Here is a 26,098-nt window from a genome sequence, read left to right as displayed (position 1 = left end):
TTTTTTTTACAGGAGATATATGACCAGCAAACCAGACAAACAGTATTTAAAACTCATATTCAGAAAAAGCTCTTAGGCAAAAAAAAAAAAAAAAAAGACAACCCCAAAACTGCTTACATCTACTTGGTAAATCCTTATGAATAATGAAATAGTTCAGAAGCATAGAGGAACTGTTGCTGAATGAATAACTAATTAAAGAAGGAGATAAATCCACTATCAGCCTTATTCCTAATGAGCATCTTGACGAGCTCTAATAGTCAGATAAAACCAGCCAGCCAGGGGCAAGTTAGGACACTCAGATAATGGGGGAGGGGGTTTAACTCCCTTTTTTTTTACTGGGTGACATCAGTTTAATATTAGAGGAGAAAAAGACAGGGCAAGTAATGAGAACTCCCTTTCACAGAAGTCTCAATCATTTGTATTTGCAACTTCATTTCTTTAATTTGCTTTCCCAAGCCACTTTATGTGGATAAGACTTATTAGCAGCATCCACTATTTCACATTTGCATATCAGCTAGTTTATTTTCACAATAAAAAAGTTTACACCCTCATCCTCAGCTGGTAGAAGTTTGTTTGTTTTTTTGGTTTTGTTTTTTTGGTTTTTTGTTGGGTTTTTTGTTTTGTTTTTGGTTTGTTTTTTTTTTTTTTTGTTTTGTTTTTTTTTTTTTTTTTTTTTTTTTGCCAGTTAGGCCACTGCAGGGAGAGTGGTAAGGGAGAATTCAGAGAAATATTGAATAATTCATTGTATTATTTGTCTGTGTGCAGCAGCAAATAAAGAGGGAATATAGGTTCAAATGCACCAGCTGTGGCTTAAAATAACTAGCCTTTTCCTCAGGGTAGGCACACAGACCATATATGCTCTGATATGGGAATAAAGAGAGGGTTAGCCTTTCCTAGATGATAAATCAATTTTCCCTAAATGCCATTTCCCTGGCATATGCCAAGCGGATCAAAGTTCCACCATTTATCCCTGACTGTCGATGTGATTCTGAGCAGTCTCTGCAGGAACAGAGAAGTCACCAAACCGCCTCCACCTGGGGTGACTAGCATGAAATGAATAGAATAGATGCAGGGCACTTTTTAGTGAAAGTCAGTGCATTCTCCTTTCCCTTTTTCAAGTATCCTCCTAATGTCCATGTAGTGTGTTCATGTGGGACCACATGCACATCTACATTTTCTGCTTAGATAGTCTTTCAGGGTGTCAAAATGGGCAACAAAATGTTTTATTTTCCAGTATGTAGATAATTATGGGAACTATGGCTCATATACCTACTTCCTCTTTACTCTCCACATCCTCATTATCCCAGTCATTTTCAGCCTCTTCCTCTCCTTCACTTTCACTGTCACCACCTGCAGAAGTAGGAAGGAGACAGAGACAAAGGTGTTCAACCCAATATCTCTCTCATACCCCACAGAGAAATCTGTGTAAATTCTTCTATGTGTGCCACACAATCCACAGCCCACCACAACCCTGATTAAAGCAAATCCCATTTGTTAATCTCATATAAATGAATTTGGCACTAATTCAGCCAGTTTTTAAAGCTCTGTTCTCTTGGACTCAAGCGTTGCCTTTCAAAACCATGACAAATGTCCCCATGATATGGATCCAACTCATTTTACAAAGCAATACAGAGATTTTCTGCTTGGCTGCAATGATATTACAGGATGCTCTTAATCTGTATTATCTAGATTAGGGTGTTTTACTGCTATGATTGTTATAGTATTTCAGCATCTTCCACAGAAAATTGAATGTAGCAAAAATTGCTTCTGTGTATCATGGAGCCTTTTCTGCAGATGCTGTCCTGCCTTTCCAGCAAGAGCTCTCATCTTTTACTCATGCAGCATGACTGCTATCTGCTTTTACTTTAGAAATAGAAAAGGATAATAATTCCTTCAATTCTTTACTGAAAAGCTGCAGGGCAGATTTTTACCCCCCAAGCAGTCAATACACAGGCACAATTAAGTCTCTGTCTGCTACTGGGGAGCAATGGCATCTCCAGCCTCTGCTATACCCACTCTGCTCCTTTATTTTTTTGGATAATAGAACATTTTTTTTTCCTTTTCATTGCTTCTTCCCATCTTCCCTCATTTATTCTCCAAACAGACTCTTACATCTTCAAGAAGACCTGGGAGTAATTTCTTCCCTACTGAGTGACACTGTAGGTTATCAGATTAATTTTAACTGTAAACCTCAGGATTACGCCAAGTCTCCCTCTTCCAGATCCTACAGTTAATTCTCATGTCATGCTCCTTTTCCTCCTTCTAAACTCACCCTTCAGCCAGTTACCTTCAGATCCCTCACATGGAGGTTCAGCACTGGCATTCCCAGGAAGAAGGAAGGAATAGGAACTTCTTACATTCACCACAGGCAGATGCTCCTTGGGGTAGCACTTTCTCAGAATATGAGTCGCAGTAGTTATGATAGGATCCAGATTTTTATAAGATAAACAGTCCTAGGAAATAAAGGAGAACTACATTAAGAATAGTCTTTTACAACAGTCCTCCCTGTCATAATATCCCCAGAGCAGAGCCATTCTTCTGGTGAGAACAATAATTCCCTACAACACTCATGAGTTACACCCATAAACAGCAGCAAAACGTCATAATCTTGGTTTTCCAGTCCTATAAGACTTACAGGTTTACTCTTGAAATAGTCTTGTCTAGTTATCACTTTCCAACACTCCTTTTCAAGTATTTCTTAAATTCTGGAATATTCACAAATAAAGGAAACTGCACTATGATTGTACCTGAGAATACACTCCCACTGTACTCTGTTCTCTGTGGTTAAATCATTAGGCCCAAGAGCTATCACTATATATTAGCTAATCATAAAATAATTACCAATTGCAGTATCCCACAACTTCTACTGCTATAATCCAGAGGAGGAAACAGAACTGTAAGGATTTTTTTAGAGCCCAGGTATACTTTGAAGACACAGAATATTTTGCATTTTTGTTGTGCTCTTGTGCAAGTGAGCTCCTCAGACTTTTGTTGCAAAGAAAACAAACTAAAATCCCCACAGAACTAAAGAAAGACCCCATGAGACATCACAGAAATGATGTATGTCTTCATACATCACAGTGTATGTCTTCAATATAACAGAGGGAGTTTGGATAAAGGAATGATAATGCTGCACAAAGGCAAAGTTGTTTAAAACCAGTGAGTGCAATTCTCAGAAAACCCAGCCCTTGGATTTACCCAAATACAACACACCCAAAGCACAGCCTCCGTCAGAGTGACTGAGTCATAAGTGCAGTATTCTACCCAAATTCACAATTTTCACTCTGCCTCTCAGCATGTTTTCTTCAATGGTTTGGAACAAAGACCGAGCTCATGAGAACAGGAATGCAACTTATTTAAGCAGCATGAATATGCTACAAGGCAAAAGAGAACTATTGCAATACGTTCTACTGCCATTTCATCATTTTGCATCCCTGGGCTAGAGATAGAATGGAACAACCAAGAGGGGAGAACAGATACTTCGTGTCATTATCTGACAGCCCACAGTCAGCATTTGGGCTGGACAAAAAAACCAGACAATCCAAGCATTCAGTATGCAGAGGGCCAAAAGAATGTAAAAAAGAACATAAAACGACCACTGGATCACAGGTCCTGCCTGATTAACCTCATCTCCTTCTAGGAAAAGGTGACACTGTTTAGTGGTGGACTTGGGAATGCTGGGTTAATGATTGGATTCAATCTTAAAGGCCTTTTCCAATCTAAATGATTCTGTGATAAAGTACTTTGTTATAATCAGGAGCAGGAAAATGTCTGTATTGGGGTTCTTTTGGTTGAGGAGGATTTTACTGTTTTCTCATGTATGATTGAATGGCATTATAAGATTCAGTGGGATTAACCAGGATTCCTGTAGGGAGGCTAGAAAAAAATCATCTAAAGCTGACATGCTTACAAGACTCACTACAAGAATTTTAATATGTATTTCTGGTTCTCTGGCTGCTTGGAACTAGGGGGAGAGAAAAGAAAATTATGAAAGCATCTCTGAGGAAAGTTTTATTATGGGTAGAGCAAACACCAAGGAGAACTGGTTTCTATTTCTGTTTCAATTTATTCACTCCTTCATATGGTTGCCTTTGTTTGCTTGTTATTAAAGGAAATATTAGGAAAGTTTGTCTACATGTGGGAACAGGCTAATATTCTCAACAGTCTACTAGTTTAGTTTACTAAAACTGATCTGTTTTTGCTCAAACAGTGAATGCGGGACTGTTTAATTGCCTGCCTTGGGACAACCATCTTAATTCATGGCCAAGTGAATTTAAATAGTCAAGACCAAGGCATGTTCATCCAGACAATGAACTCCAACACATGGAGTTACTTAGTGAAGCTATTTGGAAGTCATATCTTTCTATACAGAAAATTAGCTCACAAGTGCAAACAAGCCTTCAGATACCTTAGAGGGAATTTGTGGGACTGTTTTCATTGCTCATAAAGTGCTCTCAGATTCTAAGGTAACACTGTTTAAAATGGCTGAAAATGATTATATCAGTGTATTGGAAAAGCCCTTTTTACTGACACCTGGGAAGCAGACAGGAGACTGTTCTGTAGGTGTGTAAGCTATCCCATTTATTTTGTGGTGGGATAATGTGAATGAGGGAAGAGTAAATCCTTAGCTCAGAAAACTCATGTAAAGCTAACCTGGATTCAGATCTGCTTTTTAATCTCCACACAATCTTTTCTCCACTGAATCTGGAATAGAACAGGTTTTATGGTGTGATATATAGGAAAAAAAAAAAGGAGGTTTCAATATGACAGTAAGACAAAAGATAGTGATGCTGATTGATGCTCCTACTGGCAAACAGAGAATGGAATATAGGATAATATTATCCTAGAGTAGTAGGGAAGGCTGAAGAGAAACAAGGCAAGCTTAAGGAACCAGATGGAAAAGTGATAAAATATCAAGATAACATTCCATGCAGCAGTATCTCCTAAAGCACATACAAACCTGTTTTCTTGTCTCAGAGTAGGCAGCTCTGTCACTGCACACAAAACCAGACAGTGCTAATGTGAATATACCATTTAACTGTCAGGAAAATCTAAGAGCAGCTAGGAAAAGGGAATGGGAACAGAAAGTACTTCCTTTCCATGAATGATTTCATTATCTATAATTATTTTTGTATTCCAGGTAGGAGTAGAACTCAAAACATCTCTAAATTCCCCTAAAATATCCCTAAACTCTCCTCAGATTGAGTAGCAGTCACTTCTAATCTATGTGAAGTGACAGTTTTTGAACTATTGGCTCCTCCTGTAAAGAAATAAGCTTAAGGGCTATTAAAAGCTCAGGTATTTCATCTGTCCATCAGCCCAGACAATAGGCAGCCAGAGAGGTTTCAATTGAAAACCAGCCTTATAAATCGAATTTTCACTGGAGTTTAAAACAAACCCATCTTGGCAAAACGGTTTTCATTTCAATAAATATGTGTGCATAAGAAAAAAAAAAAAAAAAAAAAAAAAAAAAAACAAAAAAAACCAACCAATCACTTAAAGTTTCAGCAGAACTTTTCGAGCCAGATTTTAACACCTTAAAAATCTCATTAGCTGCTCAGAGTTTGGCCCAGGTTAATCACCAGAGGCAGTGCATTCCCTAAAGGCACTGAAATACTGTCCACACACAAAAAGTCATTGCTTTCCCAGTTTAGAGTTGTTTGTCTTGTCCTGTCTTCATCTCTTTCTTTCTTGCTACAGCCTGTTGTCCATCTCAGGAGACAAGATTCCCCATTTTTCTCTCATGAAAATAATGAAGATTTTCATGGCAGCAGCAGCCTCTACCTCAGGTTAGATAGGGAAGAGCATGAGTGAGATCTCCTAGGGCTGCCAGACTCCTGCCAACACTTCATGTCTTGGAGAGACACTGCAAGACTGACAATATCCCAAAGAAGCAGTGAGAGACTATTGAGCTTTGAATATATTAACCTTGGATATTTCTTGTCCAAGGTCTCCCTAATAGCACACGCTGGGAAAAAAAAGCAAACTGGAGGCCCCTGAAGCTGTCATTTCCACTCCACTGCTGACCTTTGGAAGGATTAGCATTATCAGTGTTTACTGGAGCCTTAGTATGTCACTTCCTGGTTGTGCACCCAAGGTGACCCCACGTTTGCACTTGCCATGGAGTTGCTCCAGGCTGAGCTATCAGGAGGTGTTAGCTCAGAAAGCTTCAAGGGCTGGGGGAGGCTCTTGAGAGGGAAGGAGCCAACATCCACCCTCCAGCAGCTGTTTCCATCCAACCTATTCACCTTTCTCTTCCGACTAGGGACTTCTCATTAACAGAGGCCATAATCCTTTGGGAGGTCTGCTGGCTCTGGCCACCTCATCCTACCTAAAGAAAAGGTCAATTCTTCACGAGGAAAGTAAATTGAAGAATTCCAGAAGTCTCCCATACACTGCTGGTTCGAAATGACTCAGAAGAATCCTTCATGACAGTGATGGAAAAGGGGAAGAAATAAAACTGAATCATAAGGCAATGGATTTTTAAGGGAGAAGGAGACAGGCTTTTCTTTCTGATGGTTTTAGAGTGAGATAACGCATAGCCAGTAAGAACAGTGGAAACACTTCTATGGAATCACACAGGGGGGTTTCTCTAATTTCAAAGCAAGCTAAGGAAGTTATTTTGCTGAGAGACTGAGGAAACTCTCACTGTTCTCTGCCTGCCTTTTCTACACCTTATAGGCATCCCATCTGCAGGATCATGGCAGCTCTCTTGAACTCACATTAATGTTTCACACGATTAAAATTTAACCTCCTGAAAAACTGTTGATGGATGTTTCTCATTAGGAAAGGCTTAGCTAAATGAGCATTTTGTTTAAAAGGCTGATTGAGTGGAATTATCTGGTTATTGTAAAGGAAAATAACACAAAAGACCTAAGCAATTCCCCTATAGCTATATTGTATAATTCTTCAGAAGGAGAAGTCCAAGCAGGCAACAGGATGCACAGGGAAAGAAAAAGGAAGCACTAAAAGTATGAACTAGAATTCCCATGTGTCTCATGTTTTAAACTGGAACATTTCGGCTTTTCTAAAGTACTAACTGTGTAAAAGTCAACGGTTCTTAATGTAATCAGTTTTTTCATTTATATGTCCTATCCTGAATTTATATAACAATAGAATTTCCTGCAGTGGGATGTAGAACCCAGCCCTAACCACCTCATTCAAAAACAAAAATTTATTTTTTTTACCTGCACACTTCCATTTACCTGCACACTTGTGAAGAGAATCTCCATTCCCCGGGAACCAAGGAAAGTCTCCCTGCCCAGCTGGATGTTGGTGATGTACTTTAGGCAGAGCAGGAGACCCCTACGAATGTAAATGTAGTTGTTGGAGACATCATTGCGATGCCAGTCCTGGTAGAGCCTCAGCAATTCACCCAGGTAGCCTCTGTTCACTGCCCGGCGGCTGTTTGACTCTGAAAAGGAGAGAAAAGGCTGAATTAAACTCCTTCCTGTTTGGTAATTGTGGCTACTCAGTGCTTGAACTCCGACTTTAATGCCTGCTCATCCTGGCTTAAGGGTCTCAGTTAAAAACAAAAATATTTTTTAAACTTTTTTTTTTTTTTAATTTAAAATGCTGTTTGCTAAACATGACCTATGTTCTTGGAACATTACATGGAAAAAAAGCCCAAAAAACACAACAGTATCCTGTCTGGAAATCTGTATCTCCTTCCAAGTGCTAATAAACCTAATTCCAGTTGCAGCACTACAAGATTTCCTGAAACTACCAAAGCTCCTGAGGAGTGAGAAAAGCTGAATAAAGTAAGAGTAGTCAACAGCATAAAATCTTCACCACAGTGCTGTACTTCAGTCCTGAGAGAACACCTTGCTGAGATCAACAAATTCAAAAACCTTGTGGCTGTACAGTCCTGCCACAGCCAGAGAAATTATGTTTAACTTCTAAATGTATTCCCAGAAAAATCTGTATAATGAAAGCCATGAACCAAGTGATTCTGGAAACCCACAGTACTTAAAAATTAACAAAACACCAACACAGGCAATGGCAGTTTGGGCTTCTTTTCTGTTGCTTCCTGGCTCCAAGATTTTAAAGGTCACATTCAGATAATGTTTAAAGGCTTTACTGCATGGGCAAGAAAATTACAAAAAACATTTTAAAAAAATAACATGTATAAGAGCTTGTGATATAATACAAATCCTGCTGAGTTTCTAAAACACATCCCTTCACCTACTGCATGCCTTGCCCTGGCCCTCAGGATGAACATGAAGCCACACCAGACCCCAGGCTCCTTCCCTTTAAACCGACCCTGCCTAAATTTTCCTGACTGGTCCTGACATTCCTCGCTGTGACACGCATTAAAAGCTGTCAGGATCTCAGAAATCAACTGGGGGCAGGTAGCATATGTAAGGCAGGAGCTCAGCTCTCTGAAGAGCAATCAGCACTTGCAGCTCACAGCAGATGGCTCTTGGTACCAGAGCTAGTGGGCTCCAATCCATTTCCACTTCATTAAACAAAGTGCCAGAGCCTCTCACACCTGGAACTTTAAAGTCATCAGTGGGGATTCACGGGACAGGAGAAGCAGCTAGAGGTTAAACGAGAGAATAGAAAGATGCTGCCCGAAGAAAATCAGCAAGAAGAGAAGCCATGGAAGGAATAAGCAGGAAGCAGCATGGGCAGCAAAACTCAATTCCAGTGATGAAGGAGGTGGACACACTGGAAAGGGGAAAAAATCACCTGAAGCTGTCTCAGTCTGCTCCTTGCAGTAGATTAGCAAAACCCTTACCTGGAGGAGGGATTGGAAAGTTTTTCTCCTACCTGGCCTGGTCCTACAATTTTCTCCACCACTGGCACTGACCAGCTCCCCCAGCCCAGGCTGCCAACTCATTTTAATGCTGCTTTGCATCTTCACACCACCCTGCTGTCGTGGCCCTGCACTGAGCTGCTGGTCCCACAGCAACTCCAGTCCTACACAGCTCTGCCCGGATTCCCACACCTTGGCCTGCAGCTCTCTAGCACCATTTCCCCTTGCTGGTAACCACCTACACTAACTCTGCATTCTGAGGCTCAGTGGTTGTCAGCATGGAGAAGGTCACCCTCCTCCTCTGACCTGCACTCTGTATTTCTGCTTTCTATTTGACTCTCTGCAAGAAAACTTTAATTGCTTGAGAATCCCTTATCAATCCCAATGATTTTATTCATGATTTCCTGTTAATCCTCAGCCAGCTGTCATGTTTACTAACCTGCAGGATGACTAACCCCTTAAATCAGTCAATCTTCTTTGAAGAATTACTCAGGAAGCTCTGTAAAAGTCAATAAGTGTATAAAACATGACAAGAAGAACAGAGTTGGGGAGCATAAGGTAGGGACAATTTAGATCAGACTCTGAGCTTCCCTGAACTGTTCAGGGACAGATGAAATTGGACTAGATCTAGGTTTTTATAGTCTCTAGCACACAGAGCTTGAAGCTTAAGCTTTCTGTGTCAATGTCAATAGGAAGAGGGGAAAACTGGGAAGCACGGTCTGTACAGCTTCTTGGGGAATTTGTTGAAAAAAAAATTCTCTCAAAGTATGTCTGTGATTTTTTAAGACAGATTTCCACATTTGAATCTGAGCTCCATAGGGACCAGAACACACGACTGTCCTATGCTTTAGTTTTAATACTCATTGAAAAGCATGGAGGAAGGTGAGCAGAATAATTTTGCTGTTTCCTCACATGTTTTCTGTAGTGCTTCCAGGATCAAAAACAGTCCCTTTTCAAAATGAAGCTGAGATAGTCTATTCTGTGAGAGAGAGATTGAGAGGCAGGACTAAATTTCCCTGAACCCTTTGATCAGAAGCAATGAGAATTAATTGCTGAAGGGGCAAAAAACACATTAATTTTGTTTCTCCTGTCTGATTTCATTGATTCTCATCTGCTCTCCTGTGTTGTCGGTGCTTTTTTCTTTATTTTTTCTTTCATTTTTTCAGTTCTATAGTCAATAAAGCAGTGAATAAATGAAAGAGGAAGTATGCCAAGATCTCCAGAAGGCAGAATGGAAAAAGGAGGCCTTCCCACCTGTCTGTGTCTGTTGGTCTCTCCATCTAGGGATGCACCAGCATGGGTATCTATCTATATTTTGGCACAAATACAGATGGTGGAAATGAATCATACAGGTACAAGCAGCACTGCACAGATTTGCAGGCAGCAAGAACCACCCCTCCTGGAGCGAGCGTGTATGATCTGTGTGGTAAGTGGCAAAATGTCCTGTCTTTTGACCCTCTTCCTGATATTCTTTAGTTAGGCCCTTTCCCTCTCCCTGGATATGGTCAGTGGCCAGTAGAAATGGAAGTTTTCCTGCCATGAAGCTTTCAGAGGTGCCCAGGGATGCTGTTTCCTATTTTGAGTGAACTGAAGGGATTCCTCTCTTGTGAGGTCATCAGTGGGAATTCAGCACCAAACCCAAAAAACCCTGTTTTGTCTAAAGATTGGGCTGATCAGTGATCAAAGCTGCATTAACAGCAAGTCTGACTATACATCAACCACTTTAAGCTATCCATATCTGCAGCCATCAGATGAACTCTCCCTCTGCAGCAGCTGGATGTGTGGCACTGACCTTCCCCAGAGCAGGGACAGCTCCCAGGGTTACCCCTCAAGACTGAGGGATCCCTTGCCTGACACCAGTCATGGATGGGTTGGAAAGTGACATTTTTTTTTTGCATGCATGTGACATTCAAGACCTATAATGAACTTACGTGCTCATCTTTGTATCCCATTCTAATCTTAAGTATAGTAAATAGAGTATTGCCCTCCAATCCATCTGTACTTCATTAAATATTTTACATACTTGGGTTTATTGATTAAAACTAAACTAACTATTAGATCAGACCTCTCTGAACAATCTGACTCTTCCCCTGTGACAGTCTGTCTTCCTAACCTTATTCTGCCATCTCTGGCAGGGGAGCACTGTCTTCACCAGCACCCCAAACCTGTCCCTGGAATCCTATTTTCTTTGCAAGAGTTTCACTTCTGCCTGATGAGACTGGGGTGAAAGGATAACATTCAATGACTTCTTAGTTTCCCACATTTCAAGACCTGCCCCTCCATTTGTGGCTTCCGGGGCAGTGCTGCTCATCAGTGAAAGTTTGAGCTCTGCAGCTCAAAACATGGGACCTGAATCACCTATGCAGTTCAACAGAAACATCTGACATGAGTCTCCAGGCAACAAGCAGAAGCCTCAAATAGTTAAAGTTACATCAAAATGAGCAGGGGGATCTCTCTAGAAAGAAATCTCCAGTTCTGGCAGAATCGTCATTCTGTGGTGAGGGCCTAAAGTCAGGTTTTCAGTCTAGGAGATGAAAGCCTCACGACCACCAGTGCTACTATGGACATTTCTGAAGCCCTCTTTGCAATCCTGTCTCCTTTGAAGCATTTGCCAAGAACATGGGTACCACTGGAAAACATGCAGTGTATTTCATCACAAAACTGAATTACCATCAACCTGAAATATGATGAGCAACGCACTGCTTACCAGGCAGAACAAAGAGATATTTATCTTTCTGTCTATCTGCTTAAATCTCTTTGTTGATGCCACTCAGCTGATTCATTATGCCAAGAACATACATTGCTACAGCTTGGAGATAAGAATCCTCTGCTAAATTAACCCTATGGCCCCTAAAGCTGTGACAGGAATATAAAAACTCCAACTTCCCCACTCTGCTCTAGTGATTGACTCTTAGGAATAAAAAATGCAAGATATCTCCTACAGCAAAGAGAACACAGCTGTTTTAATTGGTCATTGAGAGGCCATTTTTGCAGAGAAAAGCACAAGGGCTCTCTACAGAAATAAAATTCATTGTCCCCATGAAGAAACCGAGTCACACGTGAAGTGTTGGGATCACTTCAGACCCAGTGGGCTCTGCAACAAGAAGGTGGTATTAGCTCAACTCCTGTTGGAAGCCAGAAGATTGCCCTGTAGTTTTGTCCTAAGCAGTTTCCCTTTCCTTCTTTACTTTTCAGAAAACCAGAAATAAAATTAAAAACAAAAATACAGTTGCACAAAATCTACAGTGTGATTTTTCTGACTGAAGTGGTTTGAAAGAGTTTTAATAAGGACACCAGAATTTGGAAGACTTCCTCAAATCCAGGCACTGAATTTACAGAAGCCAGATCATCACTGGAGGCACAAACACTGCCCATGCCAAGACAAGGAGGTAAACAATCATCATCAAGGATGTCAACAGAGAATAATGCAGCTCTTCAACACTTAGTTTTCATTACACCCACCCTGAGAGGCAAAACATCAGGAAGTCGACATGTCCCAGGAGATGAAGGCAACATTTTTCTCTGGAGCACTGAGTTACTTTCAGTTTGGGCTATGTCTATGAATGAAGAGTCTTGGAGAAGGGAATATAAAGGACATAGAAAAAATATTTTCTTTCCCACAAAGTGTCTCTTCTCAAAGAGATAAAAGTGAAGAATCAAGACTGTTTGCATTCTAAAACTCAGCAAGAAAAGACAGACACAATGCTTGGTTTAGATTATAATGAAAGGAACTGCAAAATTCAACTCTGATCACAATACCCAACAAGATGTGATCATGGATTCGGAGCCAGACTGACACTGGAGCTTGAATCCAGAGGGGGATAATAAGGATTTGAATGGATGATGAGAGATGGGTACCTGGTTCAGTATGAGGCAAATCCCAGACATTGTGCTGTTGGCTACAGGAACTGGGATGGTTTAACAATGGGGTATTTCGACTGAGATCAAAGACCTGCCTCACTAGATCTCTTGTCAAGCATTATGAATTCAGCAGCAGAGAGTGCAGGCCTTTCACACTCCCTAATCTGCTTGTGTGCTAGAACACCATTTTCTCTTCCTCAGAGTTACTTGCCCCTCCTTGATGCCAACTTAAAAGGAAAAGAATGACAATGATTATTTTATTCCAGCAGACACAAAATATTATTTCTATGGTTTCATAAAAAAGTGGGTAAGAGGTTAAATAAAGGTTAGTTGATGGAAGATGGGAGGAAAGAGTAGGAAAATGAGAGATTAAAAGCTGTGCAAGAAGATAAAGACAGCAAAAGAAGAGAGATTTAGAAAGAGAGAAGGCAAAGGCCATCAGCAGTAACTGCTGTTAGCACACAGAATAGTCTTGATGAAATCAACACCATCAGGAGGTCACCACAACCTGTCTTTTTAAATTGCTCATTACAATTTTACCAGGCAAGCATTGCACCAAGGGCCGTGCCCGTTTCCCCAGTCTTTTCCTCAATATCCGCTCAGCCAATGCCTCTGAGAGCAGCTCGAGCTAATTTCCTTACAGACATGCAAGCCCATAATTCTGGGAAGCACAGATAGTCGGGAATAACAAACACGACCAAAATTAGATTAAAATAACCTGCTGATAAACAAATTACTCACCCAAAATACACACTGGATTAGGCGCGGCGGGGATCCCTATAATCACATCGCCACCGTGTGGCTCCTGCTCCCTCACATCCCCTCCAGCCTCAGCACCCCTGGCTTGGGTTGGTCTGTGCTTGGATAGCAGGTGTCCACTTTTATTCCACTGCCCCCAACTGGGAATGGTTTGCCTGGTTTATTCTGGGGTTTGGGGTCACTAAGAGCAATAGGCCCCTTAGCTAGGAGTGACCTGGAGGGCATCCCACATCTGCTCAAACAGGCTCCAGCCCCTCCACACCTGGGGGTCTTGAAGACACAGGAGTGCTTTGAAATTAGTTCCTTGGGCCTTCATACAGAGCTGAATCAAAATATGAAGACACATGTACAGAGAAAAAGTAAGAAAAGTCAGAAGAGGCTGGAAAAAATAGCATGCTCACTCTGGGGCAGAGAGAGGAGACTTTGGGAAAGTTTCAGTGCCTCATCCCACCTCAGTTTATCTATAGTTATCAGGATCTGCCTCCTCCTCCCCACTCTGGCCTGTAGTGAGCATCTAGAAATTGAAGAAGGAAGAATGGACATGAGTAACACTAGAAAGTTTGACTGTAACATCAAAGAGAAGGAGAAAAAAAATCTGATGCTCTCACAGCAATTCAGCACCACTACAGATATTTACTAATCAGAACGTTCAGCCTTATTATAAAGTCAGAGTTAACATTGTGGAGAGACAGCAGATGTTTAAAAAAAGCAGCAAGGCAATGGAGGAAGAACTTGCTGTGAGCTGTTTGCTGAGTGCATGTGGGCATGGCAGGTGGTGAACAGCAACTGGGAGAGCAGCATGCAAGGACTGGGATGTGTGCAAAGAGATAAGTCAGGAGTGAGAGCCTAGCTGATGATCAGACAAGAAATGTCTTCTCCATATCAGTAATCTGAGCTTTCACTGATAGAAAGGTGCCACTGATAGAAGCACTGCCATTAGAGGGACTTAAATTTCTACTCCTCCATTATTCACCATCTTTGATTAGCACCACCTGGCAATCACTGGATAGAGGGACACAGCACAACCAAGGTCTCTCTCTCACTGGGTTTCCAAGCATTCTTCCCTGTTGTGGATGAAGCACAAGTTTGTTTTGCTCCATCACTTATTTATTTAGACCATCTTATACTTCCCCCTCTGAAACACAAGAGCAACAAATTCCCAGGTCCATCAGGGCTGGTAATTTTTTTCTTATGCTGATGTCTCTTTCCCAGGCATATCTTGCTTCTTGCAGTTATGTACCTGATAAGTGAGCATTTAGCATCAGCTTCTGTTAGGAAGGAAACAGAAGCCAAACAATTTCTAGCCAGCCCATGGCTCTGCAGGTGGACAAAGTCTCAAGTAGAGCTTGTGGAAGCCTGAGATGAAGATGGATGTTTCTGACTCCATCGGGGAGACGCACTGCCATCTGCCTGCTCCCTTTAAAACTGCTTTCTCACTGCAGCTCTGCTAAAAGCAAGAAGGACACACAACCTCCAGCACAGCCCTGTGTATAACCGTAATCCGCTGGATCTCTTTGGGCTGAAACACTCAAGCACAGGCCTACAGGGATACCCCAGAATGGCCATGTTCTTGTCCTGTCTTACAGCCTTCAGCACCATCAAAACACAATCCCCCCACTGTTTCCCAGCAAGGTTTTTCACAAAAAAAAAAAAAAAACCCTTGCAATAATCAATCCACCACTTCACTACTGTAGCACTTTCCAGGATTCCTGCCTTCTGTTTAGTTTGCATGCCAACTAAAAGTGCTCAAATGCCTCTGGGTGCTTGGCTGTGTACAGCTTTACCCCCTGTTTTCATAAGCAATTTTCAAGTGCTATAACATTCACCATTTGATTCCTAACTTTCCAAGAACCCCTGCACCACTCAAATGCACTGAGGCCAGGTCCACAAATATATTAACTGTGACAAAGAAAGATGTCCTGGTGCAGGCCTGAAAAATAATTCATTGCTTTTCCAAGCATGGTGAATTTATCTCAAGGAACCAGAGGTGTTTCTCACATCTCCTGACCCGCACTTCCCAAAAGACACAGCCTGCTCATTTGTATGCAGCTACCAGAGCAGACTGCTCCAAAAGCCTGGAGCTTCTCATGCCCTGAACCACAGGACAAGGAGAAAACTAGAATACATTCTTGGCCACTCAGAACTGCAGAAATCATCCAAAAAAGACCAGTCAGGCCAACTTCTGGTATGTGATGCTCTATTTGATTTTACACTATCACCACCATTTCCTAAATTCCAGCCTTGGTACCTTGAAAAAAAGAAAAACAAACTCTGAAATAAGATGATGTCTTTCCCTAAAATCACTTTACCACTCATACCCAAACAACATTGCTGTTATTTGCATCCTTTTCTCCCTTTCTGTGGAAGAAACAACAAATTGGGAAGGGAAATTTGTCACTGACTGGAGAAATCCCCCATTTCTGCCATTATACCAAGCCCCAGGACAACCAATATTCTCTTAATCAGGGCACCATCTCCCACAGGGCTGGTATGGTATAGGAGACTCTGCCTCTTTCCTATGCATTGCTCTTTGGAACCAAGGGATGAGGGAATACCAAGGGAGAATGAGGATCACTCTGTCCAGCAGCACAGCACAGAAAGGAAAGTCAGAAAGAATATGAAGAAAAAAGCTTACTTGATTTCAGCAGAGCTGCCAGAGCCCCAATGGCTGCCCTGGGGAAAGAAGAGAGATGGAGAAATAATGTCAATTTCTTCAATAATTTTTGTAACCTTCATCTTCACAGTCTTCTGGGCCAAGCTTCCCAGATGGTCTAAACTGACAGTTTATGATGGACTTTGACAGAACTGCAATGTTTTACACCAACAGAGGATCCAGCCTCTGCAGCTGACTCAGTTATTCTAAAAGACCATTAGCCCTCTAGCTTTACTGTTACACTGATTTGTAGTGACCATTAAAATTTAAAGCAACACCCACAAAGTGATCTAACAAGTTTTTAAACTGCTGCCCCAGAGCTTTTTCTTTGTACCAGAGACTTAGCACTTGCCCACTCCAGACACAAGTGCTTCTATCTGCATCAGCAGATAACTTTCATATCAAGTTGGGATGTCATTGTCAATATTTCCAGCAAAATCCCACTCCTTTTCCTATTTTCCCCAAAACAAGCTTCACCCCTATCCTCCCTCCCAGTTTTAACAGAAAACAAAACTGAATTTCTTTTAATTGAAACCACACCTTGCATTGCAGGGGTGTTTAGAGGGCCCCACTCAGAGGAGAACTGGTAGGAAAGGTGCTAAAGCTCTGAGTAAGACTGCTTGCAGTGAGTAAGGTCAGGGACAGACATTTCTGAGGACCTTCTGTGTCATTTCATTGTGCAGGTAAGCAAGTGAACCTGCCTGACTTGTTTGGCTGGGAGCTGGTCACCAACACTTGCAGCTTGAAAGTTGAACTGAGACACCTTTGCTCCCCAGCTTCTGGAGGCAAGTTCCATCCTCATGTGTTAAAATCTCCATCCCACTTGTCTCACAGGAGACTTTCTTTTCCAGTCATGTTCTGCTGGAGCAAGATCCCTGTTCTAACATGGCTTACTGCTGTGAAGCTTCAAGTGCCCAGAGCTGATTAAATAAATACAGCTACAAAAACCTCCATGTGCAAGGATTCCTTAAAATGTAATCACTTTACAAAACAATCCCCAAATAAAATAGTATTAAATTCCATACTGAGCCAATTATCATCCTGCATTTTGTGTCACCAAGTTCCTGTTCTTTGTGTGTCCTAACAGCAGCTGAGACGAAGATTCAAGAGCTGGTTCTTGCTGATACTGGGTCAACATCTCTATCTAAAGTCATTCTTTCATAATGAATCTGTCAGAGTTCAACAACAGCTTTACAGACTGCAAAGAAAACACACTCAAATACAGACAGAACAGGAAATCAGTAGCTCAAAATCTCACCAGTGGAAGCACAGCCATGTTTTCATTACTTCTTTAGCTCCAACTGAACAGCAATCATTCATATGGTGGAGGAGTAATGTCATCCCCCAGCTATTCAGCCTGCTTAGAAAAGGAACACTCCACAGCCACTGATCACACAGTCTCTCCACAAGTTCAAAGCCTGGGACAAAGTAAACAACTCTAAGCAAGTTAAAATTCCACCCAGAGCACCTCCCAAAGCTCACACTCCAGTATGTCTTTAAGAGAGACTGCTCTGCATACCTATATTTTACAAGCCTAATGTGATGTCTCAATCACCTGCTAGAGCAGCAGAGCAATGAAGAAATGACCAGAATATCTCTGGCTCCAAGCAGAAGAGTTCTCAGTATTTCCTCCAGGCATCTCTTATGTTGTAGGTGCTTATGAGCATTGCTAAAAGTTTCAGCAGAGCTACACTACTGTCATAAAAACAATGCTGCCAGCAAACCTCCCTTCAGACAATAAATCAGCAAATCTGGATCTTCCAATACTTTTGGGGGAGATCTGTGAACCACACTGTATGCAGACAACCTCATCCTCAAAGGATCTCAGAATCCCCAGAGCATGTTCTCAGTCTAATCTCCAGTTCCAGCTGTCCAGGTAGGGCCTAGATGCAGGCCCAGTAGACTGACTCCAATGATATGCATTGCTTTAGAACAGATTTTGAGAGGAAAAAACCATAAAAGATTTGAGGATAAACTGCAAAGCAGGTGAAGTAACTTTAAGGGATAAAACAGACTTACCAAGAGCAGATCAAGCCAGCCTAACTTGGTATCTTTCTTTGATAGGAAAACCAACTTCTTCTACACAAGGGATGTGTGGTAGATCAATTTATCTGCACTTCAATAAAGCATTTGATACGATGCCACACTGAAAATTATTAGCCAAGCTGGAGAACATGGGGATTAGTGTAAGAATTACAATGTGGGAAAGGAATTGGTTAAAGACTCAATGACAGGAGTTGTGCTAGAAGAGGAATTATTAGTCTAGAGGGAACTTAAGTCCTCAAGGATCTTTTCAGACTGATCTTATTTCAGCTTTTCATTAATGACCTTGGCACAAAAAGTCAGAGTATACTAACAAAATCTGCTGACCGTGTGAAGTCAGGAACTGCTGCCAATAGCAGGGAGTTCAGAATATCTTTCAGGAGTAACAAGATGTTCTTGAGTTCTGAAGGAATAGAAATGTGATGAAATATAATAGTCAAAGTGCAAGGTTAAGCATTTAGGGTTTAATAAGGATTACTGTTATGACCAGGGGCTCATAATTTGGAAATGAGTAGAAGGACACCCTGGATATATGAGCCCATTAGGGGATAAGGACAAGCATAACCAGCAGAGTGACAACCATGAAAAGGACAGATCAGGTCTCAGAAAACCAGTGGAGAAGGGTGCATGGACATTCTTATAGAAGGCTTCACCTGAACAGCTGCGTGCAAAACTCAGAAAGAACCATGCAGAAACCTGCCAAGGAAATCATTATGGTACCAGAGACATAACTCATTAGGAGTCTTAAAGATCAGAGTTTAATCACCTTAACAAAATGATAGCCACGAGACAACTGGATTGTTCCCCTCAGACACACTGGGTGGCAGAGAAGTAAACACTGAGGAAGGCACAGAGATACTTAGGCTAAGGAAAAAATTTGGCCCTAGGACAAATGGATATAAAATGGCCATGAATAAATTTAGGTGGAATTGCAAGGATGGGTTTTAAGCACTGGAAAATGAAGGCATGAAACATCCGCTTGGCAGCAATGGCACAAACAACCTAATGACTTTGAAAAGGCAGTCTGGATTGCTTATAATGGGACTGCCAGGCCCAGTTGCCAATGAGGAAAGGGTCTGAGAAAAGTGACCCAGGAATGACTGTACCCCTATAGCCTTACATTTCAAACATAGATATAATGGGAATGAAATGAGAAACATGTTTTATAAGTGCAGAGTTAATCAGCCAGCCCAGAAAAGAGCAGCTGCACCAGCTTAAGATGGAAGTCCAAAGAGTCCAGAGTCCTGTGGCCAGCAGTGCCAAGGAAAGCACGCAAGGCCACAGCAGAAACACAGTGCTAGGACTTGCAGAACAGATTCAAACTCCAGTTTTCAAGTCCAGAGGTCCCATAAACTAGCAATGATGCCTTTGGGAGGGGTTTTAGTCTTAGCTGACTTTGCCACCATATATTTGCCTGAAAACTTTTGAACTTACGTAAACTCTTAGCATTCATAATTATCCTGGAAAAGGACTTCACACCTACATTTGTTTTAAACTTGGACTTTCAATCAGCATTGTAATTTGCACATTAAGTCAGGTGTTAGCCACCCCCAGAACATTACCTATCTTTGATGCTGAAAAAACCAAACACACAAAACACCTTATGGGAAACAATAAATCATAGAAGAGCAATAGAAGCAGAATAGGCTTTCACTGAAAGCAGCAGCAAGACCATTGAAGCATCAGCGAGGCTGCAGCAAGCCAGGCAAACAGTGTTTGTGATAATACCAGCACCTCTTAGCACCACATGGCAAACCAACAGCAGCTTTGCTGGCATCAGGAGATATAAGAAGATGAGTAAGCCTGGGACAGGAATGCAGAGAAAGGAGTTCATAAATTGTGTACAAGAGCAAGGACAGGGCAGGAGGAAGATGAGAACAGGAAGAAAAGTTTGAGAGCAGAAAGATGACTTGATGAGCCATATGCCAGACCAGAGAATTTGATAGCATGCCCAGAGCAAATCTCTGCATTTGTCTCAAGAAGGGATGGAGGGAAAATGATGAGGGGAAAAAGGGATTAAATCATTAAAAAAAAACTTGCCAAATCTGTCCAGATGCCTTTCTATGATTTTCTGATTTCTGTGGAAATACATTAGCAAAATCTTAGCTGTTTCATCAAGTCCAGTATATCCCAAAGGAGACTCATTTATATATTATGTATAAATAAAGTTGCACTATCTTATAAAGCATAATAATAAATGCTGCTTCATAATCACAAAACATTAAAAACTCCCTGTAGTAGCAGTCGAGACAGTCACTCTGCAGAATGGAAAACTTTGAAGTGTTTCCAAGTCAGCAGCTTGGATATCTGGGCAAGAGTACAACGAGCAGACAGATAGACAAATGCAACTTCCAGATCCTTTGCTTAGGAACCAGGAGCAACCAAAAAAAAAAAAACTCCATGTCCCAAGCCAAAGCACAATTGGATTAGCCAGTAAAACCAGGCTGTTAAAGAGCCTGGACAAAGGAGCCCTGTACCTAGGTCACCCTTTCAGATCTGAGCTGCCAGGATATTTTTTGCTAGAAATCACTGCAGGCAGAGGAGACTGAAAACCAAGATCCCTTACATTTTCTTCTGCACTGTAATCTCAACTCACAGCACAAGGCACTATGATGGATAATCCTGGGCCTGTTTCTGTCTCGTGAAGAAAACAAAGACTCCTGAAAATACAAAACCCCAGTCCAGAAGAGAGATACAGGGTTGACTGCATGGAAGGATTTAAATACTCACAGAACCCATTGATGGTGCACAACCACCCAGGACTAGCCTGGAACTATAGACAGGGGACAGCAGAGAAGCCAAAAACTGAACAAAGAAATTAACCAAATGTGCTCTGCAGATCAGCTCCCAAGTAACTTGACCATCCTTCTGTCAAATTGTGCCTTCTACATGCTAAAACACAGAACACCCTCTTCAAATTATTGAATGAAAGCTGATGACTCGGTGCTTTATTATTAACATCTTCAACCTGATGCCCAATTCCTTACAGCAATTGCACCTGGATGATAAAGACAAAGCACTATTTTTATAGAAATGTAAGAAAAATTTCTGCCCTGGCATAACCCATGTTGGTCAATTCCTGCCCTTCACCCTGCTATTTCTCATATACTCACTTATTGCTGTCATGATTCTTTATACCACAAGCAGTGTGTGGTAGGGACCCTGCAGTATGACTTTGTACAGCACCTGGCACAATGGGCCCCTGACTCAGAGCTCAAAAACCCCTAAGCTTCCACAGCCCCTCTCTCCAGGCAGAATTAAGTGCCTTCAAGTGTATACATAACCTGGCTGCATTTTGCCTCAAACCCCTGGGACTTGTACTTAACTACTGGAATTTTTACAGTCACAGAACCACTCACTGTAAAGATGATGTCACATTTGACAACTGAGAGACATTCAGGAACAACACACAGGCACCACAATAGGTGCTTTATAAATCCTACCAGAAGGTAGATCTCATCTGAGGCAGATGCCTTGAAAGTCATTTCCCCATGGCCCAGAAATACAGATCTGAAATATACAGGCGCTTGCACAGTGATTCGTTTTAAAGACTTTAAAACCAGCAGTTTCACAAGTCTTGGAAATATGGGTGGAGAAAAGCTGCTTATGCTGCTGGCATTTTCACAGCAGTGCTAGTCTAGGACTTATGCAAAAACACCCATCATCTTGTCCTCTTTAATTCCAGCTTGTTAGCAAGGCATTAAAACTTACACTGAAGGCAAAGTTTGCTTACAGTCTGTAATGTCCCACACACTGCCAACAGGTGGAGTTTGGAGATCCAGCTGTTGTGTACAGATGTTCTTTCAGTGTAATGCTGAAAGATGAGGGGGAAAAACCCACACACTCCTTTTCTAATGGATACATCCATTCCAGTGGCCAGCATGTCTCAGCTCCCAGGTTCAGCTCAAAGCCTTCACTGCAGCATCTTCCAAACATCTCTGCCTGCTCTGGAGCTTGTCAGGTTAAAATCAGTGAAAAGGCACAGCCTTGCAGCCTCTTTCATCTCTGCCTCCCAGAAAGAAGAGTGACTCCAGGTTTATCCTCCAGGCATCCTTACAAGCATCCTACTTTTTCTTGGGTACAAGTACAGAAGTGGAGACAACTGTATCCTAGAAAGTCAAGCTATTCTTTACAGTTCTAAATTAAATTAATTTCAATGTAGTAACAAAGAACAACAAGGTACATGAAATGCGCTTAAAACCTTGCCAAAAGAATGCCCAGGCATTTCTCCCAGTTCAGGGTAGAGCTGGCACTGCCTCTCCAGGCAGAAGCCATACCTCAGAAGATTATGTCAGCTCCCTCTCCAGGGTCAGATGTCACCAGCATGGCTGAGGCTGTGACAGCTTGTCATTCACATCAAGATAAAGGGGCTGGAAGGCTCACAATCAGACAGAATTCTTAACAAATTCATCACCCAGGCAGTTCCAAGCTGACATGTGAGAACAAAGCTCTCCCACCCCAGGGACACAAGGAAGGGAACTGGGAAAGGGGCTCAATACTATCCTTGACTGATTAAGAGGAGTGGTGAGGACACTCATCGAGGCCACATCTGCTGACAAACAGCAGCAGAGCCCTATAGAACTTCTCATACACAGTTAAAGGGTGTCAGGGAATGTGGTTAAATCCCCTTCCTTTCCCCAGGCAGCTGTCTTCCACTCCCAATCCAGTTCAAAAGGGGCTGGTGTTCTCTTGGCTCACGCCTTAGCTGTCATTTTATTTGTAGCTCATCCATTCCCAGCAGCTTTTGCTCTGGAAACCACAAGGATTGACATGAAGACTCTGCTGACAAGAGAGTGTGTGTTCCACACATGGGGGAAGACACCCAGCCTCATTTTGCTTTCTTCTGGATCATTCAGCCTTAAACTGTTTTGAGTGCTGTGTACACCCAGAGAAAGAGCAGAGAGAGGGACGCAATCTCTGCACCCTGTTTAGGGCATGATGAAGTCAAAAGACATACCCAGAAACCCTGGGCTCAAATATCAGGACAGCTGGGACTTCTTTCATGAAGAGAAATTGAACTGCAGGTGTTTTGCTACTAGGGAGTCTCTGATAGTGAACGATTCAGGAAGAGTTTGGGGGTATCCAGGGGTTTATGATGGCAGAAAATAAGGCTGCACACACCATATTGCTGGCAAACCACTGCAAGATTTTCATTTTGTGAATACTCTCAATTACTGACAGTGAAATATCCAAGGGCAGCTTGTGTTGCTGACAGTCCAGGTAGAGAAGTATCTAACATGTCACTGCTTGTGCACAGAGTAATTTGAGAGCATAAAAGGGAGGCTGGTTTCAATGCAATCAAGGCTAAGAGCCATAGCTCTTCCTGACTGCTGGTTAGTGCAAACCATCTCTAAGGCAGCAGTCATCTCAGGGTACAACATCTTTAAAAAGCACTTTGTAGTGAAAGGTTCCCTTGAGCTATGCTTTAGTCACCTTTCCTGCATGGAGCTAGGCTGCTGAAATGGATAGGAAATATGAGCTCTCATTTCAGCTTTTCCTGTGGTTTTCAGAATTTTGAGGTCTGTTTTGTTTGAGGGTTTTGGTTGGTTGGTCTTTTTAGCAAAGAAACAAACACCTTTCAGAGAAGCTAAATTTAAAAAATGCATACAACATAAGAGACTTGAAAAGGACGTGAATTATGAAGCTGAAGGATGGAGAAAGCATCATGTTCCTTGATGTCTTCCAAGAAAGAAGGCTGACTTGTACAGAAGCCTTCTCTTTAAGCATAAGTCAGATGTTTAAGAATAAAAGAAGGAATTACTTATTTTGAACACAAGATAAACTCTGTTCTTTTTAATCTAATGGTATTGTTTCCATATTACAGGAAAGGCCCTAGAAATAGATTCATCAGTCTGAGTTTATATTGCACTTCACTTCCCCTCTGGTCTTATTCAGATGAAGCACATCCATAAAGTCCAGCCAAAGGAAACTCAAAGTTTAAAATCCCTAGGGAAGAGGGCTGGATTGCAGAGGGGTTTTTGAATGTGCCAAAGCTGGAAGCTGTTTCATGCAGCAGCTGCAAGTGCAAAAAGAAACCTATGAAATTAATCTTCTTGCATGCAATGCATTTATCAATCCCCATGAGCTTCCCAAGGAGGTATCACTTCCCCTGTTATGCACACAGGTCAGGCTGTTTCTATTCATTACTCTTACCCAATGCCAAAGGATGGTGAACAGAGTTAGACCTGCCTGAAAAGCTCATATGCAAGTGGAATTTCAACAAAATATGCAGGGAAAAAAAAAAGTGCAGAATAGGCCACCAAATCTTTCCTGTTTTCCAGCCATTCCTGCTTTTCAACCTTTCTAATGACTGTGGTCCCTAAGTACATCCACACATAGCCCTTCAGCCCGAAATTTAGTGCGAATTGGGCACTTTACAGTTTGTTGGTCCTGACTGATGCTGCCAAACAAGAACATGCTTGGAAATACTGGGGTATCCATTTGTATGCCACACGTGCATACAATACTGAGTTTAATTGGCATTATTAAATCAGCCTCAAATTGAGAACAATGCATAAACATGCTCGAGAATCACAAAATAACACTCTCTTACAGATTCACAATAGGCATCTTGACCTGAATTTAAAAGGCATTTCTATGTCTAAACATGTAGGTAGCACTCAGCAGGATTTTTCAAAGCTCCTTTGTATACTAAGGTCAGAACTACCTTTTAACTCTACAAGTTAATCCATTAACCTGCTGAGAGGCTTTCTTTCAAGGTTGCATTCCCTTTCATCCCCACACGTTTAAATCTCTCAAAATCTGGACATTCATTCAAAAAATTAGGTCTCACCTAGGTACCTTCAGTCAGTGGCAGCAGCCAGTTTTAAGAAAATTTTCAAATGTATATTTTGTGCTAGAAAAAAATGCCCATTTTACACACCATGTGTGCCAAAACAGAGGGCTGCACAACATAGGTAGAATGCTGCTAGAATTGTATAATACAGACTAGTTTTGCCACAGGTAAGCATGAAGTTTTAGGGGGGGAAAAATGTTGCAAACGCAGAGCAGAGAGAAAAGCTTATTAATTTGCCTGGGATTTTCAATAAGGATTTAGCAGAAAAAGCCATCCTGCTCTTCACTTCTCTCTCCATTCTGTGGTTTGTCTTGCTGGATAGTGATGGCAGGGGGTGGGGATACTGCTGAATTGTGCAGTATATCCAGAGGTACATCTGCAGGAAAAGGAGCCAAGGTGTGGAAAGCAGACAGCTTTCCCACTGCCCTGCAGCAGCCTTTTGGACCTAAGACTGCCAGGCTGTGATAGGGGAGACAGAATCACTTGAGGACTGAACAGGATCACCCAAAACAGGGCAGATGCTGCAAATGAGGATGCATCTTCTGCAAAAGCTGTCCCTGCAAGCAGGCTGAGCCAAATCCCCAACAGCAGCACCCCTACACCTGCTGTGACCCTGTCCTTGTCCTGTCCTCATCTCCACAGCTCTGCAGGACAGAAGTAGGACATCTGACTGCAGGGAAGGCAGCCTGCAGGCTGCAGGTCAGAGATGAGGCTCTCTGCATCCACAGTTCCTCGAGATTTGCAGCATTTCAAAGAACAGCCTGTATAGGACAGCAGTGGGAACTGCATAGGTAGGGTCCTGAGACAGAACGAGATGTTGGTTTATTAATTTCACTAGAATACACAAGAGCCAGAGAAATAGGGTTAACTGCTAGATCGTCCGTGCTGCCTTCCACCTTGCCCAGCTGGTGCCTGAGCTTCAACATGCAGGAAAAGACTTTGAGTCAGACTTTGAGGGGATGGGCAGGAAGACTGCCAGAGCTTTCAGCTTTCCCCCCACCCCTCCACCATCTGCAAGCAAGGGGATTTGAGATCAAGCAGTTCACACCAGCCTCAACTGCAACACAGGTCACTACAGCACCGTGGAGCACGTGAGGCTGGTGGTAAGGCATCATCAGGCTGCTGAGGTTAGACCCAGCCTAAACCTAATCCTGATCTAGCCACCCACAGACTAATGAATTTGTTCAGTTGCACATGCCTAACTCCCTATTAAGCAATAATCTGGTCA

The 26,098-nt window shown here is 42.1% G+C and overlaps 1 protein-coding gene across 1 annotated transcript in view; it reads right to left on the bottom strand.

Moving 5' to 3' along the window:
* Positions 1–26,098, bottom strand: part of AGBL1 (AGBL carboxypeptidase 1) — a 264,749-nt gene that overhangs the window by 204,188 nt on the left and 34,463 nt on the right. The window contains exons 6-9 of the mRNA XM_068203715.1: positions 16,014–16,051; positions 7,206–7,414; positions 2,288–2,453; positions 1,274–1,350 (exon numbers count right to left, since the gene is read on the bottom strand). Coding sequence (XP_068059816.1) covers positions 1,274–1,350; positions 2,288–2,453; positions 7,206–7,414; positions 16,014–16,051 — 490 coding nt within the window. The remainder of the gene's footprint in view (positions 1–1,273; positions 1,351–2,287; positions 2,454–7,205; positions 7,415–16,013; positions 16,052–26,098) is intronic.

The sequence above is a fragment of the Anomalospiza imberbis genome, chromosome 13 (assembly GCF_031753505.1).
Source record: "Anomalospiza imberbis isolate Cuckoo-Finch-1a 21T00152 chromosome 13, ASM3175350v1, whole genome shotgun sequence".
Taxonomy (NCBI): Eukaryota; Metazoa; Chordata; class Aves; order Passeriformes; family Viduidae; genus Anomalospiza; species Anomalospiza imberbis.
The sequence above is the reverse complement of the archived record's forward strand: the minus strand, read 5'-3'. Positions and strand labels throughout refer to the sequence as shown.